General features: G+C 34.6%; 1 protein-coding gene across 1 annotated transcript in view; it reads left to right on the top strand.

Annotated features, from left to right (window-relative positions):
- The window catches only part of PRKDC (protein kinase, DNA-activated, catalytic subunit), a 109,805-nt gene that overhangs the window by 63,332 nt on the left and 27,882 nt on the right, over nucleotides 1–18,591 (top strand). Inside the window, exons 56-72 of the mRNA XM_034429731.3 lie at nucleotides 1,041–1,139; nucleotides 1,525–1,735; nucleotides 3,103–3,265; nucleotides 3,593–3,802; nucleotides 6,076–6,188; nucleotides 7,526–7,657; nucleotides 8,982–9,161; nucleotides 9,490–9,701; nucleotides 11,045–11,183; nucleotides 12,393–12,581; nucleotides 13,013–13,237; nucleotides 13,916–14,024; nucleotides 14,513–14,624; nucleotides 15,024–15,204; nucleotides 15,630–15,804; nucleotides 15,941–16,131; nucleotides 17,465–17,645. Of these exons, the coding sequence (XP_034285622.2) occupies nucleotides 1,041–1,139; nucleotides 1,525–1,735; nucleotides 3,103–3,265; nucleotides 3,593–3,802; nucleotides 6,076–6,188; nucleotides 7,526–7,657; nucleotides 8,982–9,161; nucleotides 9,490–9,701; nucleotides 11,045–11,183; nucleotides 12,393–12,581; nucleotides 13,013–13,237; nucleotides 13,916–14,024; nucleotides 14,513–14,624; nucleotides 15,024–15,204; nucleotides 15,630–15,804; nucleotides 15,941–16,131; nucleotides 17,465–17,645 (2,822 nt within the window). The remainder of the gene's footprint in view (nucleotides 1–1,040; nucleotides 1,140–1,524; nucleotides 1,736–3,102; nucleotides 3,266–3,592; nucleotides 3,803–6,075; nucleotides 6,189–7,525; nucleotides 7,658–8,981; nucleotides 9,162–9,489; nucleotides 9,702–11,044; nucleotides 11,184–12,392; nucleotides 12,582–13,012; nucleotides 13,238–13,915; nucleotides 14,025–14,512; nucleotides 14,625–15,023; nucleotides 15,205–15,629; nucleotides 15,805–15,940; nucleotides 16,132–17,464; nucleotides 17,646–18,591) is intronic.

Raw genomic sequence — 18,591 nt, 5'->3', positions numbered from 1 at the left:
CAGATGTACTGTGCATTAAACAGTTGCCTCTTTCATTTGTCTTTTTCGACTTCTAGGGAAACTTCAGAATTCACATTCATTAACTTTTGATTTTATATTTGAATGCTACATAATGGGTCTACGTACATTCAGGCTTTGGCATTTAACATTGTAAGGATGTGCAAATAATCATCACAAACACACTTGTGTAATAGCCATGTGAATGTTTCTTTAGGAAGAAAACATCCTGGAGACTATGAATAAATTCGTGCATATGCTCACTATAGCAAAACTGCCATTAGCTGAATTTCTGTGATCTTCTACTTCCATGGAAGAAGGAGAGTGGTTTAAGTAGAAAAACTTCTCACAAAATCTACAAAACCAGAGAAATGGTAGAAGTATCAGCAGAGTTAGGCAGCTGAGAATTGAACAGAAAGGCCACTCAACAAATACTGGTAGAAACAGGCAGGGTATTTAATTGCAAAAAATAGACAAGAACAATAGCTGGAGGAGATAAACAAGAGCAGAAGTAAAGAATTTGGAGTACAGCTGAAAAAACTGGAGTACAGAGATGATGAAATACCTCATCTCTGTTTATTAGAGATTATGTTGTGGAGTGAAGGAATGTGAGACAAAGGCATTAAAGAGGCTAAGGATTTAAAACCAGATTAGGAACAAGATGAAGGGGCATATGAAATAATTTCATGTTCATCTTCAGAATTTATTTTAATGTGGAAGTCTTTGGAACAGCTTCAGATATTCTTTTGTGATTTAGGCAAAGCACATACAACTGAATAAAAGGCATTTCCTTTTCTTTGTTTAGCTTTAGTTTATAAACCCCTCTTTTGAATCCTAAATCAACAGAGATAGCTGAAGCTTATTATTTAATAACTATATCTAAATATAAAGTAAACCCCTAAAGTGCTTTTTCCTGTTTCTTAATTATTTATTATTATTCCAATAAGTGGTCTCATGTAATATATTTCATCTGGTGAAAACCATCATCAGTATTCTGGTATGAGTGACTGAAGTTCAGTAGAGCATGCATTTTCTTTTATTAGTGATTCAGAAAGTCAGGCAGATGAGAAATCTTCACAAGTGCTGAAACTGGCAAAAGAATGTTTACTTCAAGGACTGATTGATGAAAATTCTGGACTACAGTAAGTAATGTAAATTTTATTCTGAAATCAGAATTCTCTTTTTAAAACTTGAATTGTATGTATTGCAAAATTGTGCATGTTTATACATACATTTACAGAATAAACTCTTTATAATAAATTTAATTTTAAAATTGAATTGAAATATATATCTTGTTTATTAAAATGATATAGAATTGCAATCTAAATGTTTTAATAAATTCTGAACCTTTTTTAAAAATAAAGATTTGATTTAAGCAAAATTTTGTTTTTAATTTGGGAACGATATAGAGGTAATCTTCATCTACCATTCATAAGGACATAAGGATATGTCATGCACTTCGTTCATATATTTATACAACTATGGATTATTTGAAGTTGACATTTGCATATTTATTTTCTTTTACAGATTAATTGTTAGGAATTTTTGGAGTGATGAAACTAGATTACCAACCAGTACTCTTGATCGCATGCTGTCTTTACTAAGGGGTTTATACTCTGACAAAATTGAAACTCAGTATTTGAGTTTAGCTACAAATTTTCTCCTTGAAATGACGAGCAAAAGTCCAGATTACTCTAGAAAAATGTTTGAATATCCACTTTCAGAATGTAAATTTCAGGTGAATGTATATTATTTTGCAATGTTATAAGAGATTATTGGAATACTTTTTAAAAACTAAAATTCTTTAGATCAGAAGTAGATCATTTTTAAAAAAAAATCATAATAATGTAATTTTTATGTTAATTCTTTGTTTTAATAGAGGCAAATATTAATTTTGATAATTATATTAAAAACATGCAGCTGCATTTGTTTTTACTTTGATACATATTGATATTAAAATTATCATTTACTGGTATATAAACTTCATAAATAAAAATGGAAGAGAGGAATATGGTGAATTATGCTACTGATTATTCCATATAAATGTTATGCATCTCTAAAAAAAGCATGAATCTTCTTTAATTTCCTTATTATGAAATATTTACAAAGGTTGCATATATTAATATGCTGCCTACAATTTGTTGTGATTATTTTTTATGGGGAAAACAGGGATAATGTTTTCCTATTTTTACAAATATGTGAACCAGTAATTTGAGAATAAATGGGCAAAAAATACTTTGTTTTGACTATTTAACTATAATATAGATGTTATATACTATATACCAGGGGTGGGCACAGGTTGTAAAAGGCCCCTTTTACAACCTGTGGACTTCAACTCCCAGAATTCCTGAGACAGCCAAGCAAAGCTGGCTCAGGAATTCTGGGAGTTGAAGTCCACAGGTCATAAAGGGGCCATATCTGCCCACCCCTGCTATATGCAGTATATATAGTTTTACATACTATACTGTATATTCTACCTATAATGTTTATAAAATACTTCTAATTTATAACTAACAATAGCCAGGCATCAGGCTAGAAACTACAAGACTGTGAGTTCTCGTGCTACCTTAGGCATGAAAGCCAGCTGGGTGTCTTTGGGCCAGTCACTGTCTCTCTCTCAACTAAATTAATCTTTCAGGGTTGTTGTTATCGGCAAATAGGAGAAGGGAAGGAATGTTAATCATGTTAGTTGCCTTGAGTTACTTATCAAAGTAATAAAGGTGGGAAATAAATAAATAAAAATAGATAGACGCTATCATTTTTGAAAACTGAAAATCTTAAAATCATCTTAAGGAATGAATCTCTTTTAAGTAAAAGTCAAATGGGGTAGTTTCAAGCTAATAGATGCATGATTTGATTAAAACTGCAAACTTGTTATCTATTTTTTCCCCAGATACTGATCTTTGATATATTTAAAAATAAACAGCAAATAAACAATATAATAATTAGGAAAATAATATAGCCTAAGCATGTGGACATTTTAGTAGTCTCTCTGATTTTAATAGGATTCTGCAGAATATATTTGCATAGGATTATAATGTTTGTGTTGACATTAGAGTGACGATATCAAGATGGCTTCAAGTATTTCATATATTTGTTTTCCAGGATTTTGTAATTGATTCCAATTGGCGGTATCGAAGCACTATTCTTACCCCGATGTTTGTGGAGACTCAGGCTTCCCAAAGTGCCATTACACAGGAAGGATATTTGGGTGGCCAGCTAAGAGCTACTCAGCAACAATTTGAATTTACGCCCACCCAGAATATCAGTAATTATCTTACTCCTTTATTGTAAAGCATTAGCATATCATAATGAAATTGTTGAACCATAAAGGACATATGATTATGTTTTGCCACTTTAAAGAATCATTCCATGCAGAATAATGTTTTTAATATGTTTCTGAATATATATATATTTTTCATATACGTCTTTGCATTTCATATATTACTCTTGCATTTCAGTTTTTCTATCAAAAACTGATACTCTGTTGTCATTCTTTAGTATGCAATAGATCAATGTAAAGGAAAAGTATTTGCTGGAAAGAGGCAACTTGCTTTTTCATACTTTAAACTGTGTTCTTATACTCTTTTTATAGGTGGAAGAAGCTCTTTCAATTGGCTAGTAGGAAATAGTGTTGACACCTTTGCAGACTCTACGGTTCCTTCCTCTTCTGCATCAGTTTCCATGTTGCTCATCAACAAGCATACAGACAGATCTTACAAAACTGCATTCAAACCATTAAGTCCTGATTTTGGGAAAAAACGACTGGGTTTGCCAGGAGATGAAGTAGACAGTAAAACTAAAGGTATTTGTTGCTGTTACTCTAGTTCTTTTTGCTCTTTCAATATGGTTCTCAAATCAGGTCACCCCCTATTGCAAAACCAGAATTTATTTGGATAGTAGTAGCATAATTTGTTTTAAGTTTATACTGGGAATAAACATCTTCTAGGCCACCATCATTAGCATCCTTCAGTCTCAAGAGACTATGGTATCGTGCTCTGGAAAGAGGTCCTAAAACAGCATCTAGTGTGACTAAAAAGGCCAATTCGAGAGTGGCAATCCCTTCCACACTGAGGGCAGATACATTCTGTCCCCTGCCCAGCCCCCAGATTTCGCTGGTTCCGGGACTGCCTCTTTGCCTCAGCCTGCCGAACAAGTGTCTCTTCGAATTGGAGAAGGCCATGCTGCGTCTTTAGCCTCCAAGTTGAACGATCGGAGGTCAAGGTTTCCCAATTGTTAATGTCCATTCCCAGGGCCTATAGGTCCCTCTTGCAGATATCCTTATATCGCAGCTGTGGTCTCCCTCTGAGGTGCTTTCCCTGCACTAATTTTCCATACAGGAGAATACAGGCCACCACAAATACTAAATATTCAAATTCTAATACAGTGTTTCCCTAAAAATAAGACTTCACAAAAAAATAAGCCCTCCCCTGAAAATAAACCCTCCCCTAAAATATTTTAACACATGCACAGCGGGTCCCCGCTATTTCCTCTGGTTAGGGTTAGGGAGGCAGAGCTGGAAATCAGGTAAGACGGCAAGAGGAGCCCCACCTTGCTTCATGCACCTTGCTTCATGCACCCCAAGAGCCTTGGTGGCGCAGCGGACTAAAGTGCTCTTAAAGTAGCATTTAGCTGCCAGCTGCCTGCAATTACTGCGAGTTCAAATCTCACCAGGCTCAAGGTTGACTCAGCCTTCCATCCTTCCGAGGTAGGTAAAATGAGGACCCGGATTGTGGGGGCAATAAGCTGACTTTGTATAAAAAAGAACACCACTTGGGGGGGCAAAAGCCCTACTAAGCAGGTATATACAAAAGTATGAAGGCTATTGCTTAACGCATTGTAAGCCGCCCCGAGTCTCCGGAGAAGGGCAGCATATAAATCGAACCAATAAATAAATTGAACCAATAAAATAATAGATCTTCCCAAAAATAAGGCCAAGCACTTATTTCAGGGTTTTAAAAAATATAAGACAGGGTCTTATTTTCGGGGAAACATGGTATTGAGGTTTGTATTTTTATTAACATTACTATGTCTCTTATCTGTTCTTTGTAAATCAACAATACATGTCATAATTTTGCATGAATTTGCATGCTCTTTTCCCAAACATCAGCACTTTAAATTATACTTTGTAGAATGCACAAAAAAACACATCGAGTTCCTACAGATATGAGGGATACTAGTGAAACAATATTCAGTATAACACATGCTTAAATGGTTTGAAGAGATTTTAGTAAACATGTCTTCATAAAGATCTATGCCCTGAATCCAATTATTTATGCCATGAAGTTGCTGGCAGTTTGTTGGTATGTACAGTTGTTTGCTTCCAATGACCAAACTTCTTTCAGAGATCTAAATCCATGGGGGAAATTTCATCCTGCTTTTACTTTCTCTGTTCAGTATTAAACATATACATATAAATATGTAGCTTAAAACAGATTTCTTCTTTGGAAATCTGAATGAGTTTCTAAAATTATATAAAAATTGCTGAGAAATAAACAAGTTTTAACTTTAAATGTGGAAACAGGTGCATCCATTGTAGATTTTTTTTAGCAAGATATCTTGTTAAAAAGTTTACAGAACAAATATTTTCAGCCATTTTATCATTCTCTTACCTGTCTTCTTCTCTCCCGTAGCAGCCTCATTAGAAATGGGAGAGAGGAGTATGCTTCCAAACAGGAATGTTTATGAAATCTGCATACTGTTACTAAGTAGTTCGCTTGCTTATATGAACACCTTCAAGAACTCAACTGAAACCAGTGGATAAGTGACAATAGTTATAGCCCTGCAGGAACTATTGCATGAGACTGTAACAGTAGGCAGGGAATGATAATTTAAGCAATTCAGAATTTATCAAAATATGTTCTTTGTTAAAAGGAATCACCAAAAAATTGACTTAAAGCATGACAATAAGATGGTTCTTAAAGGTGTCCCAATTCTGTCCCTGCTGTATTTATAAATCTTAAGTCGTACAAATTGAGAAATTCTCAATTCCAGGATTTGGCTAACAAGATTGAATACGTATTTTCTTAAATCGTTTTACTGTGTAGGTTTAAAGGAATTTATTTCTACATGCATTAGATACAGATGAACACACAGAAATTCTGAGACTACGGAGACGCTTCTTAAGAGATCAAGAAAAGCTTAGTTTGATCTATGCAAGAAAGGGTGTTGCTGAACAGAAACAAGAAAAGGTTAGTTTCCCATGTATAGTTTTCCAAATATGCCTGACTGGTACATGGATTTCCCGTTGATGGGTTGATAGTAGATTATAAAAGGGTGTTATAAGTTTTAATTATAACACAATTGTGCTTAAGTATGGTTTAAGTTATGTGGACTTCAATTCCCAGAACTCCCTAGCCCAGTGATGGCTAACCTTTTCCGGACTGAGTGCCCAAAGCATGTGCGTGCCCAAACCCCCAAAATGCAATACAGCTGCCTCCCCCCTCCCCGTGCATGTGCCCCTCCCCATGTGCATGCGTGGCAGAGACATGAAGACCAGCTGGCCAGCGGGAAGTGCATGCGCATGTGCAGCAGAGCTGAATTGGGGCAACAGTTCGTGTGCCATCAGAGAGGGCACTGTGTGCCACAGGTTCGCATCACAGCCCTAGCCAATATACTGCTTGGGGAATTCTGAGAGTCGAAGTCCACACATCTTAAAGTTGTCAAGTTTGAAAAACACTATTCTAGAGTATTTCATGAAGAGCAAGCACATCTGATGCATTAATTTAGCTATCTTTTCCTGAATCAAATTTAAAGTTTGAGCCAAAATATCTAAATGACAACTGAAAAAAACACAAGGCATAAAATGCATGTATGAATAGAAAGCCAATCTATCCTTTATGTATTTTGCTTGGATAATGTTAGTTGAATGAGCAAATCCCTGGCTTGGTTTAAAGGGTGTGCAGTAACTCTTCCCTTTATAAAGTTAGAAGATGACACTGGAGATTTATGAGTTTCTAGATTCCTCTTTCTGATCTGGAAATAAACATTTTCATTAAGAGGGAAAAATTTATTTATTATTTAGTAATAAAACCAAACTAATGCAAATGTGAATGATTAAAGTTACTCTGTGAGGGGCAAACCAAATCAGACCACATCTTTATAATGGTTATAGACCAGCATTAGGTGAGGGGGTACAGTCATTAAAAAAAGCATAGAGTAAAAATACTCTTAAAAAAATATGAAAAGCTAAAAAAATAGAAACAAAGTATATATAAAAAACAGGCATCTAAAAGAAGCATTAGATAGGTTGTAAGAAAGAATAAAAGATCAGCATGTAAAATAGCAAGCTAGATGCTCACTAAATTTAGTTTATAACACAGGTAATGGTTAATGGGGCAAAGCCAAGGGGCAGGAAAAAGATGGAGTCAATAGCTGAGTATAGTCACCCTTACTCTAGCCTTCACTTTCCTGAAGCTCCCCTTTAGTCAGAGGGCGGCATTAGAGAGAGAGTTAGGAATTTGAAGGGCTGATCTTATGTGAGGTGCAAATTTTTTGCTACTTGTGACAAAATGATAAATTGTTGCAGGAAATAAAAACCCAGCTGAAGATAAAGCATGATGCTCAGATCACTTTGTACAGGAAATACAGACAAGGAGATCTCCCTGACATCCAGATTGAATATAGCAGTCTAATTACTCCCCTGCAGGTTGTGGCACAGGTAGGCTATTTTATCAAGGATTTTTAATAACTCTGAGCTAAACAATTTTAGTAAATACAATTTAAGAACAGTATGCTAAAAGTTTAAATTGGATATTTTTGTTTTAAGAACCTGTATTTTTCTATTATTGCATTGAGTCAATCCAATTTACGTGTTAGGTAATATTTCTTTTATTTAAATTATTTTTATAATTGTTTAGTCTTAGTGTATCATTTAATATGAAGAGTTTGATTCCAGGGGTTTTTTTTTTTTTAGCTTATTGCACCTAGAAAAATAAATGGTTGTTTTCTCACCATATATCAAATGACCCTGAAGCAAACCTGAAAATGGGGCATTTCAAATTTAAAATACGGTACATATGAGGCCTTTTAAAGTGCTCAATGTTACTTAACATAACCAGGAGTGTGTTGTTCTTCTTACATGCTTCAGAGGCTGGACTGTTCAAATAATTTAATGCTTGTTTAAGCGTGGGGGATCCTTTACAGTTCAAGTCTTGCCAACTTCAAAAACCCGGCCTTCAGAGTTCCTGCTATGTGACAGTTTTGTCAAGTGAGCAGCTTACCCAAACACTGATTTTTATGATGGTTTATCTGATCTTGACAAAAACAATTTCTGTTTTACATGTCCCTTTTGCCCCAGAGAATACAATGGCAACAAAGACAAGAATAGCTACAGAATTGTTTATGGCAGGCCTTCCATTTCTCTGTGGAAAGGCCTGAAGTCCTAACTGTCCTAACTGATGTCCTAACTTAAATCATCATCATAAGATTCATGGATTCTGAAGATGATTAAACCTCAGGTCTTTCACGGAGAAGTAGTAAGAAATGTATAGAAAATGATGCTCTGTTAAGCAGTTCCGTGGGAATCATATTTTCACCCATGGAGATTGGTCTATTAATATAAAAAACAGCAAATTCATATTTATTTAGATCACTTAATTCATTTGGTTCTTTTACTTTCAGGGTTTTCATAGACTTCACAGGCAATCCAGTTCAGAGTGCAGAAACAAATATGTTTTGTGTAACTTGTAATGCGTTCTTATTCAACTGTGTTTCACAAGTTTCATTGCAATTTGTTTCAGTATTTGTCACCTTTTAAAACATACCTTTTACAAGAACTCACAAATTGTTTATTGTGATTCCATAAAACCTATTACTTATTGTATAATATTACCTACAAAATTTTAAAAGGTGTAACTTAGATTTTAATATGAAAATTCATCCAGTTTGAAACAGTACTCTAGTGAGTATATTGTTTACACTGTGACAATACTTTTGCAGAATGTTGTAAGCAATCATATCATTTATATGTCTGCAATTTACAGAAAGATCCCACACTGGCTAAACAACTCTTCAGCAGCTTGTTTAGTGGAATTCTGGAACAAATGAAAAAATCAAAGCCTCTGGCTGAAAGAAATAATATCATCAAGCAACTGTTACATGACTTCAATAACTTTTTAACCACAAGTGTGTTGTATTTCCCACCATTCATAGCTTGCATCCTGGTATGACGTTCAATATTATATTTGTGAATTCATTTCTTAGTTCTTTTTTATATATATATACTTATGGGTAGTATGAATGAAGACAGCTAAAAATTCTATCAGCAATAGAGCCTGCCCAATATTCTTTCCAGCTCTCTCTCTCTCTCTCTCTCTCTCCCTCCCTCCCTCTCTCTCTCTCTCTCTCCCTCCCTCCCTCCCTCCCTCCCTCCCTCCCTCCCCCCCTCTCTTTCTCAAAACTTCAGTAATCTAATAATGGTGACTGTAACTCAATATTAGTCCATTCTCAGAATGCAATTAATTTCATTAATTATTTATTTGTTAATAATAGGAGATGACTTATCTGCACAAAGAGTTGCTAGACCTCAAGGATTGCAGTGTAAGTACTAGCTGTTTAGCAAGTTTACAGCAACCGATGGGCATCCTTCTTCTTGAACAAGCTTTGGTTGACCTTTCTCCTGTGGAGCAAGAGCCTCCCTCCAAAAGAATGCGTGGAAAGACAGAACTTTCACCTGATGTGACCAGGTGGATTGAACTTGCTAGGTAAGGTTTCTTTCCTTGAGAAAGAAAATGTTTGTAGATTTTCCCCTTAAGTGGGACATACGTGTTAGAATTTGGCAAAAGTTAATATTGAAATTAATATAATGGCAATAGCTTTGGTTGTGTATTGTCAGAATTTTGGCCTGCCTTTTACTTTTGAACTTACAATATTTGTCTCTTTGATTTTAATTAAATGATAAAGACACTCTATACAGTTAACCATATATAAAGCATACCTTGAATTATCCAGTACTGAGTAAGAAACAGCACTGTATTAGAAGCTTTTCTGCAAAAACAGACTTTGAAATACAGTCAAAATGTTAAGCCTTTTACTAACTACTACAAAGAAAAAAATAAAGATATGGAGAATCTGCATTAAAGATGTGACTAAAAGCTTTAGAATGCTATTTGATACCACATTTAATTTACTATTTATTCTCTAGTCATTGAACTCAAGGTCAGAAATTCATGGGCATCAGATACAATAGGTAAAGACAGTTAGTTTCATAATCATGTTTAATCTTATATCTGTTATCTTATACATGTTTGACAAAGTAAATAAATAAATACAATAAAAATAGTTCAACCATGGCTGTATCCAACTTGTGATTTGGTTCAAAGGAGTCAGTGGTCCTTAGTATGAAACCTTATTTGGACATACCAAGCAACACACTTATTCAGGTTGGAGAACCTAGTTTAGTTGCAAATTATTAAAACAGATTCTGCCCAAGGTACCTAGCTTTCGGGTAGTTAATAATGGTGGTGGTAGTGGCAAGTTTTGGTCTTGACTAAAACTGAGATTAAATGAAAAGATAAATATTTTAAATATCTTGAGTGAGGGGAGGATCCAAATAAGTTTACTGGCTACTTGAATTGGAATTGATTGAGAGAGAATCACACAATCCATGCATTTAAGAAACGATAATGGTTTATGAAATAGAAGAAAATTGAAAAAGCATGTTGGGTAAGTGTGATTTTGGACTTGATTGTATTTGTAATAAACTGGCTACTATGAAGTTTGTGATTGGGTGGAGGTCATAACTTGAAGTCAGGCACTGATTTGCATATATTTGCAATTTAGTTCAAAACAGCTTTCCCCCTACTAACTATCTTGGTAATCATCAAACTTTTCTTTTCTCAAACCAAAAAGGATTTGCTAGCTAAGGTGACATACTGATGATGATGGTAGTATGTATAATACAAGCAGTATGAATACAGAAAGCTTTGTATCCTGAGCTATGAAATTTGTCCTTATCTGTGTCTTTGGAAAATTACCTTAACCTCATTGATTTGAGGAATGAATCATTTTAGTAATTTAAAGTTTTTTTCCCCCCAAATGTGTGTAGGCTTTATCGATCTGTTGGAGATTATGATGTTCTCCGGGGTATTTTTAGTGGAAAGATTGGAACAAAGGAAATTACCCACAATGCTTTGTTAGCTGAAGCAAAAAGTGATTATGCTGAGGCAGCTAAGCTGTATGATAAGGTACAATTATGTTTATAAAGTACATTTTCAAGGACATATAAACGGGAAATAAAGATTGAATGTCACTTAAGAATAAAAACACAGCCTTTCAAAATCAAAATATCATCAGCATAACTGGTGCCTGAGGAAAAACAAGGAACCTGAATTGTGCATAAACATATTTGAATTTTATAAAGATTCTTAAATGCAGTTTTGTAGTCTTTAATATGCTTGAAAAGGTGGGTCGATGGAAAAATAACCTTTGAGATGAGGTTGAATCAAAAGTAATTATTAACTAAAATAATTCAAGCCAAAAACAAATCCAGAGGTATCTAATGAAGCTCCTATATTAAAACAATAATCCACAACAGGAATTCAGTAAAGGCAGATACGTTCAGTGATTAATGTTCTTTCCCCTTTTCTGCTCAAATATCACTATCGTAAGTCCTAATCATGATAAATTAACAATAGTGATTCAATTATTGGTAACTTCGTGTCTTAAATATTGTAATGTAGGCTGGCAAAATGTAGTTAGGCTGCTGTTTGAGCCTGATTAGCACCATGCGACACTATTATTGAAAGAATTGTTCCAATGATTGATATGATATTAGACATAGCCAGATTTTTATACTAGCATAAAAACTTGGAAACAAATATTTGTATATATTCTTTCCATCCTGTATTTTAAAATTTAGGTCAATAGAAGCTATTTTTAGTACCTTAGCATATGTTGATACTGTTCCACCATTCCTAACCATTGGGTTATATATTTTAATATATCTTAAATGTTTTATTGCAGTGTATTCTGTAATTCAGTGAATGTAATACTGATCTATATAGACCTGCTATGTCCCTAACTCATGGCATTTATTCCATAGACGTATTTCAGTTTCATGGGGAAAGAATAACTCAGAATTTCATAAATATATTTGTATAAATCACAGACACATTTTTTTCCAGCAGCCTTTAACTGATGAATGCAGGCTGTAGTTCTTTAATTGATGGTCCAGGAAAATGAAAACGAAAATTAATTCATTCCATTTGCATTAAAACAGGTCCTTTATTTATTAATTTTTACATTGAAAATTACAATTTTGAAGCAACTTTTTAAACTCTGGGGATTTCATCTAAGGGTTTCCAGGCCTGCCTGCTTTGCTCTAGGTTAATCACTAAAACACATTGCCTCTCCCTGGATTAACTGCTAAACTGCAACTTTCTTTGCTTCGGTAGGCACTCTCTATGCAAGATTGGCCTGATGATGAGCCAACGGAAGCAGAAAAGGATTTCTGGGAAATTGCATCTCTTGAATGCTACAACCATTTGACAGAATGGAAATCTCTGGAATATTGCTCGACTATGAACATTGATAATGGGCAACCAGCAGACCTAAATAAAATATGGAGCAATTCATTCTACCAGGTTTTCAGAAAAAAATTTATAGAGATGTTCTCATATTATATTTATGAGTCTAAGGTAGGGGTGTCAAACTGGCAGCCCTTGGGCCGGATGTGTCACTCTCAGGCCACATCCACCCCAGCTCCGCGAATAGGGAAAATGTCACATGATGGCAACGTGACGCACCGAGTTTCACACCCATGGTCTAAGAGAAAAGGTTTAATTGAGCCATTGACCTTTCCTCTAGGAATTGCTTTGCATAATACATTAAAATATGGACAATACTGTGGTTTACCCTTTGGGGGGCAGGAGAATTCTCAGTTTCAATATTAAACTTATGTCGGAGAATCTGATTGTATTTAAAAATATATAATTTTGTAGAGTTTACAATTTAATATACAATGCTAATGTATTTTTTATTACTCAAAAACATTTCAATTTTCTTACTATTTTAGGAGGCCTATTTACCCTATGTAATTCGCAGCAAGTTGAAACTTCTCTTCCATGGTGGCAGTGACCAGTCTTTATTGACATTTATTGATGAGGCTATGAAAGCAGAAGAGAAGAAAGCTCTAATAGAAATGTATTATAGCCAAGAGTTGAGTCTTCTCTACATTTTACAGGATGATTTTGACAGAGCCAGATATTATGTCAAAAATGCCATGCAAGTGTTCATGCAGGTAAGTCAAAATGAATGAATATAATATCACACATGTGCAGAGAAAGTGCAGAGAAGAGCAACTAGGATGATTAGGGGACTGGAGACTAAAACATATGAAGAATGGTTACAGGAGCTTGGCATGGCTAGTCTAGTGAAGAGAAGGAACAGGGGAGACATGATAGCAGTGTTTCAATATTTGAGGGGCTGCCACAGAGAGGAAGGTATCAAGCTATTTTCCAAGGCAGCTGAAGGCCAGACAAGGCATAATGGATGGAAAATGACCAAGGAGAAATTCAACCTAGAAATTTTCTGACAGAACAATCAACCAATGGAACAGCTTGCCTTCGGAAGTTGTGGGAACTTCATCACTGGAGGCTTTCAAGAAGAGATTGGATTGCTATTTATCAGAAATGGTGTAGGGTCTCCTCCTTGGACGGAGTTGGACTAAATGACCTACAAGGACCCTTCCAACTCTGTTAATCTGTTAAATATCATGCTATTTGTATTAACTAATCAGGAGTATTATGTCGTTCAGAGATTCTGTGTATGAATCCACCATATCCAGCAGTATTAATAATGGAATAAATGGGTTCATAGAACTTTTATTGTTAGGATAAGATATTTATATCTGGAAAACCCAAGAAAATCCACTGATTATTAGATAGAAATTCAAAATGAAATGTTTTTTCTCCCACAGAACTACTCCAATATTGATTCACTATTGTACCACAGCCGTATGATCAAACTGCAGTCAGTTCAGGCTTTAACTGAAATACAAGACTTCATCAATTTTATGAGTAAACCAAGTAAGTTCCCCCCTTCCCCCAATGCAGTGCTCTTGTTATATAGTGAGTATATTGTTTTAGTAAAATAATAGCTAACATAGTCTTGGATATCACTGGTGGATTGCGTTTTGAGTTTGGGGGTTTTATGACATTATTGTTTGTTTTATTGTTTGGATTAGTTGGTTCAAATACATAAGGGCATGTGAAAATTTGATTGAAATTATTTCTGTATATTATACGTCATAAAAAAAGGTTTTTAATATACAAGAAGTATTGATTGTATTAGAAATGTATTAGGTTCATATAAAGTGTTTCATTTGGCTTCAGTGTAATGTGCCACCGTGGTTTGTAAATTATTTTTTACGGTTTGGCCTGATGAATACAATCACATGCCTACAGAGCTTGAAATCTGTTACTAACTATAATGATTTATTTAGTTTAAAATGTGATTCTTCACTTGCTGACAGTTTTAAATATTTAATGTTTTTTTTTCAATAATTGCTTTTTAGGTAATTTAACTTCTCTGACTTCTCTTAAGAGATTTCTCAATATTTGGACAAACAGATACCCTGACACCAAAATGGATCCTATAAACGTTTGGGATGATATAATTACAAATAGGTAAAAAAAAAACACAATCTGATTCAGTTATTGGTGTTTACATACATTTATTGTACACCCAAGAATATCCCCAGTAAAATCTCTTTTCCGAGAGCACTCTTTTGGTCACTTGAGACCTTGGGAGAAAAATAGGGCCACTTTTACTCTTGTAAGTTTTAAACTATTTTTTATTATGAGTTTCAAATATATATTCAGATTGAAACAAACCTGTGGATTGATTCCTGCTCTCAACTGCTGACTTTTACTGCTGAAACTGGCTGGGGAGGGTTATTAGAGCTTTAATAAAATCATTATTTTAGTATTTCATTGTTATGCCCAGCTCTCATTTTATGAGGCAAAACAAAAATATATTTTTAGATGGTTGGATGGGTTCTCAGTTTTTTCTTGATTTTTGTGCAGATGCTTTTTTCTTGACAAAATTCAGGAGAAATTTTCTAGTACCCATCTAGATGATAGCATGGAGTTAGATGGAGATGCTACTTGCAGCATGGAAATGGACAAGAATGAAGATATACATACAGTGATTAAAAACTGCAAGTTTGCTATGAAATTGAAGATAATAGAAAGTGCTACAAAACAGGTATTTACTTTATGAGGACAAAATGAGGTAAAATATAACTGAATAATATAGCCTTTCATCAAAATATATTGTGCCAACTTTGAGAGATTCAGTCATAATAATTCCTTTAAAATATTCTTTAGAACGGCAGGACTATGCGTGCCTACCATTATGCCAAGATTAGTTTTAGCCACAGTTTATTGAATTGAGATACATTCAGAGGTACCAAATGAGCAAAATAATTGGCTTATTTGATCTTTTGAACTAACAATATTTAAATAAAACACACAATCACACACCCAAAAAAAACCTTACTAGCACTGTGGAATTCCTGTAATGCTTATTATTACTATTAATTTTCATATGTTGAATTTAAGAGATTCTCCCTTCTTCCATATTCTTACGGTAATCTCTTCATTCTTTTCTCCTGTTGGATTGCAAAGTAGAACAGTTTCTCAGTAGCTTTAAAGCTTCTGAAGGATTTGCATGGAGATTCTAAGACCTGTGAAGATTGGCAAGTAAAATGGAACCACAGCTATTGTTGTTTTAGCCATAGTCGCAGCCGGAGTCAAAGTAGTGCTGAACAAATTATTACAGTACTCAAAACTGTCTCTCTACTGGGTAAGTGCTTTGTGTAGGTTTTCCATCACTACATAAGAACATCATGATGTTTACCTTAGGAAAAGATTCTTGGTTGTATTTTCTAGGCATGGAATATTATACCAGCATACTAATTTTATAATTTTTTTGTCAACAGATGAGATTAAACTGAGCAGCATGAGCAATAATGCTGTTACTTTCCGTAACCAAAACCTCCTCTTGGGAACCACTTTTCATATAATGGCCAATGCTCTTTCCAAGAATCCAACTTGCCTTGACCAAATTGAAGAAGAAAAGGCTAGAAAAGTCTTGATGCTTTCAGAAGAAAGACCCGATAATGTTGAAAAAGTAAGATGCCCATTTCTTAAAATATGAATGCCTAATTAGAAAAATGAAGGTAGAATTTGAGAATTTTTTTTAACCTGGTCAAAAATGTGTCATATAAAAGCAAAACACTGCAGCAAATTCAGCAGATGTTATTATTCTCACAGACTCTGAAAATATTTGAAGCAGAACCAAACTCTCTGAATGAAGAAGCACGTTGAGTTTGTCTGTTTTTAACTCCTTTTGTTCTCAGTGATTCCTTTTACATTTATTTATGTGTTTATTTATTTAGAAGATTTATACAGTTGCCCATTTCAAATATATGGCTCTGAGCACCTAACAATAAAAAAAATAAGAAAAATATGCACACACACACAAAAAAAAAACCATAAGAAACACAGCAGCGCCCCCCCTCCCAAAAAAAAAAAAATTCAAAAGCAACAATCAGTTACTCAGCACAACCAAAAAATGGGCTCTGTCATAGATTAGGTCACCAGGTTTCAGCACAGAGCGAAGTCTTCAAAGCCTTATGGAATGCCAACAGGGATGAGGCCAAAGGGCAGGCATCACAATGCAAAAAGCTGTCCACCTGAGCTTTGCCAGCTGACACTGCTTAGCAGATGGGAATGGATTATGCCCCCCCCCCCCCGCCCTGGTCAGACTGGTTGGGATAATCAGACAACATTTTCCAGTGGATCCTGGTTCAGGATAAGAGACAGGAGAAGAGTATTGACATAGTTTGGGACATAAGTTTATTTTAGATCTCAGAGAGCATGGATATGAGAATGATTTTGGAACTGAAGTAGTTAAATATATTCCTGAAGTACAAGCATATCATAAACATAATAATGGCCATAACAAAAAAGGATTAATTTTAACTCCAGTGATTTCTTGCAGATGTATTTGTACATTTTGATCAGTGATAATATTCCATTTAGATTCTTCAGGTAATATTTTTCTCTTATATGACCACAAGCATTTCTAATGCAAATTATTACTCCCAACTCCATCCCCTGGCAGGAGCTTATGATTGTGCCTTTCTCCTTTCCATTTCCAAAGAAAGGTCAAAATAGACGCTGACAAAAGGTCCCTCTATTCAAAAGTTAAGAAATGGAAAAGGTGTGGCATCCTTAAGAGAAGAAATACTCATGTTTGGAGTCAATAAATCTATCTCAAGACTTTCCAACATCTTGCTTCCACCTGTGTACCTTAGTTTTATCTCTAAGTGTTGAATGAAAAGTTATTTCATTACCCACATAGCAATCACACATAAACATTATGATTTTATATTCTATTTCTTATTGTTTCCTATTGTGGTTTGTGATCGTGATCACAGGTTTTTCATGTTTAATTTCAGGTGATAGCAGGACTGAACAAGAGAGCTTTTCTGTGCTTCAGTGGGGCTGTGAAAAAAGCTGAAGAAGAAGTACAGTCCATGTCATTTGACCACATAGACATAAGTGGAATTATTGATGCTTATATGACATTGGCTAATTTCTGTGACAGTCATCTCCGCAAAGAAGAACAAAATTCAGCAGGTAAATTAAAGGATGAGTTGTTCATTATTTCAGTTCTGTAAGAAATGCCAGAGAAAATTCGCTTCAGACTGATACATGTCATTTTTGACATTGTCACCTTTAGTTGATCATGTGTAGTGCTAGCAGTGTTTGCAACGTAAGGCCAGTCTTATGTTCTAATCTTCATTTTGTTTTGGTAAATACCAGTTCTCACCATGCTAATGATACATTCCTGCTATTTTTTTTTCATGCTATCTAAAATTTACTCTGTTTTGGTGCAGTATAAAAATGTCATTCGGTTCATTTGTAATTTTTTAAAAAATTAGATACACTTAAGAAAATATATAAATTACTTCACCTATACTTGTATTTATTAATTTTGAATGCCCCAATAATGCCAAAAAATATATAGAAGGCAGGGAGAATGTTCAGAACCTGACAACCAAAATGATTGGGTTGTTAAAAGCCCTTCCCCTATTGGAAAGAGTACAATATTTGGAATATTGTACTTCAAACCAAAAAACAGGTAGGAAGGGATAAAATAGAAGTATTTAAAAATCATGAGAGATGTAAAAAATTACATTAAAACAAGTATCATTATCTATTGAAATTAAAGGGTAATCAATTTAAATAAATAATACAGGAAAATGTCTGAATAAATGAGAGTATTTAGGTAATAGTGTATAGTTAAATGCTGGAATTTATCACTATTGCATGTGATGGTAACCAATTAAGATTATTTGAAGAGAAACTGGGCAGTTTCAAAAAGGAATGCACTATAGCTATCAGTTCTAGTAGCTGTTAATTATCTCCTGAATCTCAGACAAGTGCCCTGGATTAAAGTTTCTGGTAATTGGCCACTATGTCATTCAAAATGCTGGACTAGCTGCTTTGCACTAATCCAATAGATTTCTTCTTACTATTCTTCCTACTATTGTAAATGTCATTCCAGCCAGCCTTCAAATCT

The sequence above is a fragment of the Pantherophis guttatus genome, chromosome 3 (genome assembly GCF_059756535.1).
Source record: "Pantherophis guttatus breed Tessera chromosome 3, ASM5975653v1, whole genome shotgun sequence".
In the NCBI taxonomy this organism is placed as follows: domain Eukaryota; kingdom Metazoa; phylum Chordata; class Lepidosauria; order Squamata; family Colubridae; genus Pantherophis; species Pantherophis guttatus.
The sequence above is the reverse complement of the archived record's forward strand: the minus strand, read 5'-3'. Positions and strand labels throughout refer to the sequence as shown.